At 36.6% G+C, this 10,356-nt stretch overlaps 2 protein-coding genes across 3 annotated transcripts; one reads left to right on the top strand and one right to left on the bottom strand.

Annotated features, from left to right (window-relative positions):
• Positions 1 to 810: 810 nt before the first annotated feature.
• nudt1 (nudix (nucleoside diphosphate linked moiety X)-type motif 1) lies at positions 811 to 6,223 on the bottom strand. The gene is made up of 4 exons (XM_042392371.1): positions 5,998 to 6,223; positions 5,720 to 5,880; positions 3,409 to 3,554; positions 811 to 1,285 (listed from the first exon to the last, which is right to left on the bottom strand). Exons 2-4 carry the CDS (start codon positions 5,869 to 5,871, stop codon positions 1,113 to 1,115), a joined length of 471 nt encoding a protein of 156 aa, XP_042248305.1. The 5' UTR covers positions 5,872 to 5,880; positions 5,998 to 6,223; the 3' UTR covers positions 811 to 1,112.
• A 728-nt stretch (positions 6,224 to 6,951) lies between these two features.
• mrm2 (mitochondrial rRNA methyltransferase 2) lies at positions 6,952 to 9,695 on the top strand. Of its 2 annotated transcripts, none has more exons than XM_042392890.1 (2): positions 6,952 to 7,339; positions 9,254 to 9,695. In XM_042392890.1, the coding sequence occupies exons 1-2, from the start codon at positions 7,039 to 7,041 to the stop codon at positions 9,682 to 9,684; spliced, it is 732 nt and encodes a 243-aa protein (XP_042248824.1). In that variant the 5' UTR covers positions 6,952 to 7,038; the 3' UTR covers positions 9,685 to 9,695. The 2 variants fall into 2 exon arrangements, with proteins under 2 accessions (XP_042248824.1, XP_042248825.1); XM_042392891.1 differs by having other exon boundaries at positions 6,953 to 7,327.
• The last annotated feature ends 661 nt before the right edge of the window (positions 9,696 to 10,356 follow it).

The following is a 10,356-nucleotide window of genomic DNA, read 5'->3' as shown; positions in this document are numbered from 1 at the left end:
TGCAATGTATTTGCTTTCTCTGGTTAAATTAAGACTCCCAGTTTTATTTCATAAGCTATTTCAAACGTATAGGATACTACAAAGGGCAGAGATTTGAGATTTATTGATAAAATGATACTGGCACTAGTGGCATAATATGTTAGTAATAACACTATAAGCTATTGATTTACTACCAAAGATAAATGATATAAATTCACTGAAATACTCACCTGTGCAATAAATCATATAATGGGATTCCATTATATATGACACAGTCATAAATTCAATGATTCAACACCTTTATTCCTTAATTTTACTGGAAAATTTTAAGCTTTTCAACTCTAACATAATAAAGGAAGGCTGTTCTTCATAGTTGCAGGTATCACAATTTTAAATTTGTGTAATCATGTGTATCACATCAGACATCATATGTTAAATACTTTTCCATATATTATCAGACTTTCTACTAAATCAAATATCTGGGCTCATGTTTTAGAAGTTACCTCACAAATTGTCACCAACTGATGTCATCTCAAATACACCGAACTGATTGTGTTGAAATGGTTTTGTTGAGGCACATAGTTCTCATTAGATATTTTATGAACAAATCGTAATACTGTACGTACATACAGTAGAAAACATTTGTTTTTGGCAAAAAAAAAAGTATTAGAAATCAAGTTAACTTGAACAGAATATGACACTCAATGAAACTGTAAAACTGTTGTTGTAGATATTGTAAATATTTTATTAAAAAAATGAAATCAAATGCTGAATTGTGTAAAATCAGTTATCCTGAAAAATAAAAATACAGAACTGAAAAACATGTCAGTGTACTGCTGCCTTGATTTCTTTTATTACAAAAAGGTGTGATCAGGAATGAATACCGGCAAAATATCAGGCTGATAATATTTCTAAAGACTAGAATTAAAATTATATACAGAAAAAAAAAAGGTTTCATCCTGATATATTACAGTATATCCACATGTACAGTTAACATCTGTTTGGTCCTCAGTATCTTCGTTTTCCTCCCACAAACGAAACTGAACAACGAACACTGAACAGTATGATATATCCAACATTTAAAGATATCTGAAGGGCTGATCCAGTCTTCAACAACATCTGCAGTGCAGACCTCACAGCTCCTCCACCTCCTCCAGTTTGTGGCTGAGGATCACGTCGTGACCCTGAAACTTGAAGTAGCCCACAAATTTCTTCTTCTGGAGCATCAGGGGGAACCACAGAATGTCATCAGCCCACATTTGACTGAAGGGGACTTTGTCACATTCAAACCACTGAGGCCTCATTTCTAGAAACCGAAAAAGAGAAAATAATTACTAGACGTCACAAAAACAAATCAGCTTTTTATCATCTACCTTGATGTAACAGGAGGAACGCCAGAATCCCAGAGTTTATCACTAATCACCGTTTCTGTGCCACTTCTGACCCATCTCAGTCACTGCTCAGTGCACTGTGTTATTATCATTAAATCAATTCAAGCTGCATTATGACTTGCAAAATTACATGTAGCTGACAGACATCATTATTAACCTCTGTGCAGATAAAAACGGTATCAAACTCCTTTCCTGCTTTATCTAATCTATTCTGTACAAAGACGGAGGATGTTCTCGTGAACTGAATATTAAATTATCCTACTTCCAATTCAGTAAAGCAACAGTTTCATAGGAATAAGAAGGTGAAATGTGATTTAAAGTGTTTATATTGAGCAAGCGATGTCGGTACCACCACTGCTGTGGGCTGTTATGTATATATGGAGGCATAATTTTGTTCTTTAGTGGGAGAAAAACCAGGATTTCTGGCTGTGAAAAATTATGTAAGTACATACAGTACTGTGCAAAAGTTTTAGACACTTTAGATGTTTCTTATCCATAATGCAATACCATCTGGGAGGTGTCTGATTGGTCCCGAATTAATTCTGCAGCAAGACAACGACCCCTAAACATACAGCCGGGAGTCCTAAAGAACTATCTTCATCGACAAGAAGAACAAGGAGTCCTGCAGCAGATGGTACAGCCCCCACAGAGTCCTGATCTCATCATCATGGTCTGGGATAACATGAGGAGACAGAAGCACCTGAGATGCCTAAATCCACAGGAAAATTCTCCACAAATGCTCAGAACAACCTACCTGCCAGGTAAAACTATTCTTGGCATTAGTTTTGAAAGCATCCTCACTTTACAGCATTTTTTTTCCACAAGTGCCTTAAACATTTGCACAGTATTGTACATCTTTGAGGAAATTCAGTCTCTCCTTAAAAACCAAAACAATCTAACTTGTATCTTTGTGTCACAGATGATACAACTTTTGCCCATCTTATCCTGCATCAACTGCCTAGACTGCCTCTCAGCCTGATTCCACACCTTTGAATTGCTGCCAACTTCTCCGATTTGTTCAGCAATTTAAACACATTCTTCCCTTTCACTAACTTCAGGACATTTCATTCAAGCTTTTTCTCCTCTTATCTCTTCACCCCCCTCCCCCGCCCCCCCTGGCTGTTTGACTTCTCTAACCCTCCAGACTCTTCAGTGCTCAAGCTGTCTGACTACTCTTTGAGCTGTGGTTTGCTGTGTGTCTCAGGACTTCCCCCCGGTCGACCTTGGCTAAATTCTCAGGAAATACAGATCAGCTCAGGGTCTCTGCATTCCTTCTGTCGAGTGCCTCCTGTCTCCCTTGTGTATTTACAGTCCTTTAACGTTGGTCTGTTAAGAGCACACTTATAAATTCTTCCCTTTCACTAATATGCTATTGTTCCCACATAACTGTTTCAGTCAGTACACTTAACAGAACATTACTAGTTTACTTTCAAAGTGATAATCGTAAACTAGCTATTATTCTTTGGATTCTCTGACGGCTTCATCTAAACTTTAAGGACCAACCTAAACTATAAATGTCATGTAGTCTCAAGTGGTAGTGAGGTAAATCATTTATAAGGAAGTCAAGATTAAGAGGAACCAAAAGTAAGAAGAGAGAAATTTCATAGGATTCCTGGGGTTTTTCCACACTTCATTTACTTGGAATTATATTCCACCAAAATATACAGTTCCTCTCCACCCACAGAGTGCGTGAAGACTTTCTATCATGGGAACCAGTACTTCCCTTTATACAGTGATTGTTTTAAAGGTTATGCTATTTTTACATTATAAGAAATTTCCATTTAAGGGTGTTGTTTTCTAGCTTCAGTTGTGTGAAATCTAGCTTTATTTTCGAGACTTTTACATTTTTATGTTACATATTATATATATTTTTGTACATAGCTGTTCCATTTTTGTGTTCTTCTGATTATTCCACTGTGATTATGATTATCCCATAGATATAAAACACTAGTAACACATAAAAACGCTTTCCAATTATCCTTTAACAGTACCCACTTCTGTTTCTTCACACTTCATTGCAGTGCAGAGGAACTCGTACCTTCTGATTCTGTCGGTTGTCCGTTATAACTGTCGGCTCTGAAAACATGGACGTCGAGCAGCTGCGTTTCTCCGACGAATTCAAACTTGATATTTCCGACCTTCTCGAGAGCATCCACCGTGAGACCGCTTTCTTCATGCAGTTCTCTAAGAAATAAAAACATCACATACATTTTTGATGACGCGTTTTAAAAAATAATCTCACGGTACACTTCACACGGATGCTAAAAGTGAACAGATGGTAAAGTAATACAATATGAGTGTTTTGCAGACATGGGATTTATTGTGAGTCATCTCCATTTGCTGATGAAGACCATGGGATGCAGTTGAAAGCATTCAAGATCAGTTTGCAGTCAATTCTTACACTCAGTGCCATTTAGGTCCCTAGCATTATCTCCCTCAAGGTTGACCCCTGAACATGTATTCTCATAGTGTGATAAACACTGTTATCTTTGATTTTTCCCACCAAGGTTAACATCTACAATGTTAAGTCCTATTTCCTTCTGTCATCCTTATGACTTGTGATTTATCTTTGCAAAAAGCAAAGATAAATCACAGTAAAACATTGACATAGCGTACAATATTTGAATCTTGTATCTTAGACATCCAATACTAAATAAAAAAACGTTATTCTCCTCAATATAGACACTTAAGTTAATAGCAAAAAATCTTTCCTCTGATTGATTTATCAATCTAATAGCAGTCAAACAGCAATCACAAGTATTTTTACTGACTCACAGAGCTCTGATATTGATGACTGTCTGGCTGTCCTAAGAGCTTTTGTTCCAAATATTCTTTACACAAAGCAGGTCTGTTTTTCACATTTGAGTGAAAACATCTTGGGACTTGGCCTGTTTTCCCTCAGGGCTTCCTTCCTTTAGCTTTAGAGCAAACTTCCTGCTGATAACTGATCAAACACTCATCATTCATTTATTTTGTCGAACTTAACAAACTACATGAACTCACATCTTAAATGAGTTGATCTTTTTTTACTATTTACTATCTTTCTTTTAACATTTGCACACTATACTGGGATTGTCTATGTTGTTATATCCAAATAGACAAACTGTTTGAGTCCAACAGCTGCTTCACAGCTTTGGGCATGTTGTTTTTATTAATGCATGTTAGCAACACAAAAATGTGATAGCATGCACTGTGAAGATGAAAATGAATTGCAAAATCAGCTACATTTTTTATCAAACTTCCTTTTTTCCTTTAGTGCATTATGCAGCATTCATAGCTAATACATATTTGGTATCTGAGGAGTAATAAATAGAGGATTTTTACTGCTTTTAATCTAGACTTTATTAAATGTATCTTAGGTTTGAATTCACTTCCCTACCTTATATTGTGTGATAATAAACTGTGAGCTGATTGTGTCCTTACACCCTTTCTGCTCATTAACTTATTGTCACTACATTGTACTTAGACCAGTTTTTTAAAAAGACTTGATCCACTACATTTCAGAGGGAAATATTGGACTTTCTACTCCACTACATTTATTTGACAGCTTTAGTTACTTTTCAGATGAAGATTTGACACAATGGATAATATATCAAGCTTTTAAAATAAGATTAAACCAGTGGTTTCCAACATTTTTGGCTTTTGAAGTATTACAAAAAGCAGTGTGTAGTACGGGTCACATTTCAGATGTCTATGAGTTGTTAACAGCTCCACCAAATAGTGATTTTTCCCTCTAAACTTCTCACATGGTTTCATTTCAATAAATAATCAAATGATCCAATATTTCACCAAAAATCAAAGATTAGAGAAAAACTCCAAAAACTCGAAGACAAAGACTTCTTTCCTCTCCCATGAATCATCTCAAGACCCCTCAGATTTATCTGGTGACCCTTTGGAGGGGCCCGACCCCTAGATTGGGAACCACTGGACTAAACTAGCTAACTGTATATAAAGTAGTTCAAACTAGCTCCACCTCCAGCAGCTACAACAGTAACACGCTGCTTACACAGTGATGCTTCAGTATTAATAAACTAATGATTTCATTTATAATAATATATCAGTCAGAGGAACCATGCAAATACTTAGGTACTTTTACTTAAGGGGGATTTTACAGGACTTTTTCATGCAGGCCTATTATTGTATGTAACTTGTATTTTTACATTGCAGTATTGGCACTTTTAATTTAAGTCCCCCTCCACTCAAAAATATGTTTTTATATGTCTGGAGGGGATCTTTAAGTACAAGATCTTCTTCCAATTATCTATTAGTCTATAGTTCATATAGTTCATATACTAAATACAAACAGCTTTTCCCTTTAACATAACAGGAAGGGTGTCAGATTAATATACCTTCTTGCAGCATCTTCAATGGTTTCTCCAGGTTGAACTTTGCCCCCAAACCCATTCCACTTCCCAACCCCAAATCCTCTCTTCTTCATGCCCAGCAGCACTCTGCCCGGCTGGACCACCAGAACCAGAGTCAGCAGCTTGGAGGTCAACATCTCACCTGTCTGTGGAGGGAAGTATAGGCCCACTTAAACACACTGTAGGCTAAATACTGCGACCAGTAACATTATCTGCCAACCTGCACTGTCTGGGCACAGTCAACACAACGTTTAGATCCTCACCTGTTCAGTCTGTGACCTGATGAAAAACAAAATACTGAACAATGAGAAAGTATTTATTGTCTGCACGCAGTACACAGTGATTTTAACGTTGATTGATTCCCGCGTGCAACACTACAAGACGTCCTCACGTGACGTGCTGATAATGTAACACTACGGATTGGTCTAATCATGTTAAACTCAATCCACGAGTTCCATCATTCACGTGAAAGATCAGTTTTTTTTATGTGTAACCCCGAAATACGATCGACTGGAAACCTGACCAACGTGTTCCTCCAGTCATACGTCACAGTTTCTAGTGTTTTGACTAAGACTTTGTGTTTTTTATTTATTCATTTAATTCTCTTTGTCACCACATGGGTCATCTGTGTGATTTGTGTGATGTGACATAAAATGAATAAAAATTTAGGCTGATATATTTCATTTCCATGATTTAATTTAAAAAATGCAAATATTAAGCTAAATATTGTACATTGTACAACAATTTTGCTTGCATTGTTAGGTTGTTCTCTTGTGATAAGAAGCTGGATGTTATACCAACCTTAACAACAACAACAACAACAACAACAACAACAACAACAATAATAATGATGATAATAATAATAATAATAATAATAATAATAATAATAATAATAACAACAACAACAACAACAACAACAACAATAATAATAATAATAATAAATAACATACATAATAAATAATAAATAATGATAAGAAAATGAAGATCGAATGATAAAAATATTCATATATAACCTTTGTCCAATGATATTTCCAACGTGCCTAAAAGTATAAAACGTAATGAAAGACAGAAACGATTAAAATGTAGAAAATTACAAGATACAGACAGAAAATGAAACATAAATATTCAGAGAAAGATACAAACACATCGCATTCATACGCGTTTTAGAAGTAGGAACTACTTTGCAGTAAGGGGGACATGTTTAGGCATTACACACTGTGTCTTTCTTCAACCAATGGCGAGTTGTATTTCGACGCAGGCGCAGTTGACTACGCGTCGCACATGACCCTGCTCAGTCAAAAACAATGTGGTGCCCTTCTCTACAGAGGAGGTTTGTTCACACGTCGTTATGTCTCCTGAGGAAGATGAAGGGGAAGACTCCGGCAGAGCAGCGTTGGCTGCAGCGGCAGCTCAGTGACCCGTATGTCAAAGCTTCTCACGCACAAAACTTCCGGTGCAGAAGTGCCTTCAAGCTGCTGGAGATAGATGACAAGTTCAGGGTGTTACAGCCTGGATACAGTGTGGTGGACTGCGGAGCTGCACCTGGAGCCTGGAGCCAGGTGGCAGTTCAAAGGGTCAACTCAGCCGGGACAGGTGAGACAAGAGGCGGGTATAGATGCAGCTAATCACGTACGACACTATAGAGACACTATGACAAGCCACTGTGGACAATGACTACACCTGTTTAAATTATTAGGGTCGTAATTTACCCAAAAGCTTAGTCAGTAAGTTGTTTTATATTGTCATTTATAGGAGAATGAGCCTCTTGATTAATGCATCTTTCTTGCTTTGTTTTGAACTTAAAAATGAAGATTTATAGAGTAACTTGAACATGAAATAATACTGGAAAAACTGATATTTCAAGACAAGTAAGTGATAAAGTGGTACTGTACAGTATGGGGTTACTATGGACACCATTAATATTATATATGGACAGTTTTTATACTTTTGACTCAACACCTCAGTTTGAAAAATATAATAAGTTTGTATTTGGTATAACTTTAGTTGTATTTCCATCAGTATTTGCCCATGATATATGATGCTGTGTGATGTTTTGATACTCCTCATGGTGTGACCATAACGATTAAAAAAAAACAAACTAATTGCAATTATTTTGACTGATATTTCAATTGCCATATGATTTGCGATATTAGAGAGAATGATAATTCCTACATCATTGTTCTCATTTTCATTGAAAAACATATTAAAATGATTATGGTATGATTTTTGCAGAGATCTGTAGCCAACAGATGTTTTTTTTTTTAAGTCTGTAGAATATGATGTGTAGGCCAGTATGACAATATTTAATTCAAAATGTTATTTTTTACACACGTTTCACCTTTAACAAATATTGCGCCTCCTGCAATTGTCATATTGCTATTTCAATAAAATTTTGAATATTTGTTCAGCAACAAATAGAAGCTGGAAGTTTCTACACTAAATAACGGATAGATTCGCTGCAACTAACAATTATTTTCATTATCGATTAATCTGTTTATTATTTTCTCGATTGATTGATTAGTCGTTTGGTCTATTAAATGTCTGAAAATGGTGAAAAATGTCCATCACTGTTTCCCAAAACCCAAATGTCTTGTTTTGTCTCGACCAACAGTCCACATCCCAAAGATATCATCATCATCAGAATAGTTGGTGTTTAATTTTCAGTTGATTGATTAATCAACTAATTGTAGTAGCTCTAGATAAACAATTATATACATCAGCGAGTGACTAATTTTACAAGTTTTTTTAATTGTAAATTGTCACATTTGACTCTTTGATTAGCCTCTAAAGTTTGTACAAACGCACGGCACGACTCAGAAAGCCACAGCAATGTGCTGCAGTTGTATAATATCTGAGATATTGAACATAATGTGAAGTGTCACAGCAGATGTCACAGCTGAAGCCACATGTTTAAAACCTCTATTAAGTTCTGTATTCTTTACCTACATTAACTGCAACCTGGATTTTTAAAACACACTGTTTCCAATGTTTTATTTGTTTTTACTTTACTCTCTCAGACAGCGGTTTTCACTATGGTATGAAAATCAACACACAGACACTTGTACCTGTTCTTGTGCATTTATTCTTGTCAAAGTTAGTTTATTGTTAATTAGTAATGAAGCATATTGATTTGCAAAGTTTACACTGCACTAACAAGCAACACAATCCAACCAACTTTTGATAAAAGTAGAAGCAGATGTGACATTGATGGATTACCAATCTAAAGGATTTTAAAAGTCTATACAAGTTGATTTTCATACTAATTAAGCGAAACCTGTGGCTGCTCGGAGGACAGGAGATTAAGCAAAGAAAAATTTGGTTGGGTGAAATATACATAAGTTTGGCTAAACAAATGCAAACACACTAGTATAGAAATGTGTATATTATCTTAACATCGAAGCAATATTTAAGTAGTGAACATATTAAAAACCACTAAAAGGGCTTTAAGTTGGCAATTAAACCACCAGTACTTTACCAGTTTCCCAGAAGAATCAACTGAAATCTTTTCTTTCATTGCAGATTCAGAGTTACCACGTGGTACAGTTGTTGGCATTGATCTGCTAAACATACCACCTCTGGACGGTGCCCACTTCCTGTCCAATCACGATGTCGCTGACCCCACCACGCACGCCAAGCTGCTCGAGCTGCTCCCCAGCGGCCGGGCCGATGTCATCCTGAGCGACATGGCGCCCAACGCCAGCGGTTTCAGAGAGATGGACCATGAGAAACTCATCACTTTGTGTTTGTCTTTGATAGACTTGGCGGGGAAGATTTTACAGCCGGGGGGCTCTCTGCTTTGTAAATACTGGGACGGGATCCTCTCTCAGAAACTCCAGGATAAACTCTCGAGTGTGTTCAGTAATGTTCGGACTTTGAAGCCAAATGCCAGCAGAAAGGACTCAGCTGAGAAATATTTCCTCGCTAGAATGTACAGAAAGCCAATAAAATGATGGTAGCTCTCTTTTATTTGTCTAATTAGTATTCTACAATGAACAATTTGGTCAAGTTAGATGTTCTCTTGAGATCCACAAAAGTGTTTTTGATGAGTCTGAACATGAAGAAGAGGCTTTCTTAATAACTCTCATCAAAAGGTGGCACTGTTGAGGCATCAGTGAGTCTCGCCGCTGAAGGCACAAGACACATCACATACTGTTGGTGTTGATTTTTATCCCTGCAAACTTCACACAGTAGCAGCACTGAATCAGTAAAAGGTAAACCTATGCAAGAATCATCTGTGTGATATTCCTCAAGAGCCCAATGCTATGGTTTCTCTCAAGTTGTTGTTTGCCTCACAGTGTTTGTTCTACATTCTCAGTTTGGTATTTGCTTTGTTACAGAAAGTCATTTACCAGTGCTGCTTATGCTAATAATTTGCACTGCCAGCCATGTAGAAATATGTGATCATTCTCTCATTGAAACCTAATGCATAAGAGTCACATAGCAGCATGACTAATAAGAAGTGGGATGATACTGAAGGCTCTGCTCTCTGACAGCGGAGAGATGTCCATTTCCTGGAAAAAATATTTTTAGCCCAGTGGACTGACTGAACTTTTAAGATTCCTCCTTAAAAAAACACACTGCTGAATTCTTTTGAAAGTACCATTTATTTTGTTTGTTTCTGT

Source organism: Thunnus maccoyii, chromosome 18, assembly GCF_910596095.1.
Source record: "Thunnus maccoyii chromosome 18, fThuMac1.1, whole genome shotgun sequence".
In the NCBI taxonomy this organism is placed as follows: Eukaryota; Metazoa; Chordata; class Actinopteri; order Scombriformes; family Scombridae; genus Thunnus; species Thunnus maccoyii.
This window is presented reverse-complemented; position numbering and strand designations above follow the sequence as displayed.

Coding starts and splice junctions, on each gene's coding strand:
- nudt1 (XM_042392371.1), bottom strand. CDS start 5,871: ATGTTGACCTCCAAGCTGCTGACTCTGGTTCTGGTGGTCCAGCCGGGC. Junction 3,555..5,719: donor ATTGAAGATGCTGCAAGAAG/GTATATTAATCT, acceptor TTTATTTCTTAG/AGAACTGCATGAAGAAAGCG. Junction 1,286..3,408: donor ACAACCGACAGAATCAGAAG/GTACGAGTTCCT, acceptor TTCGGTTTCTAG/AAATGAGGCCTCAGTGGTTT.
- mrm2 (XM_042392890.1), top strand. CDS start 7,039: ATGTGGTGCCCTTCTCTACAGAGGAGGTTTGTTCACACGTCGTTATGT. Junction 7,340..9,253: donor CGGGACAGGTGAGACAAGAG/GCGGGTATAGAT, acceptor CTTTCATTGCAG/ATTCAGAGTTACCACGTGGT.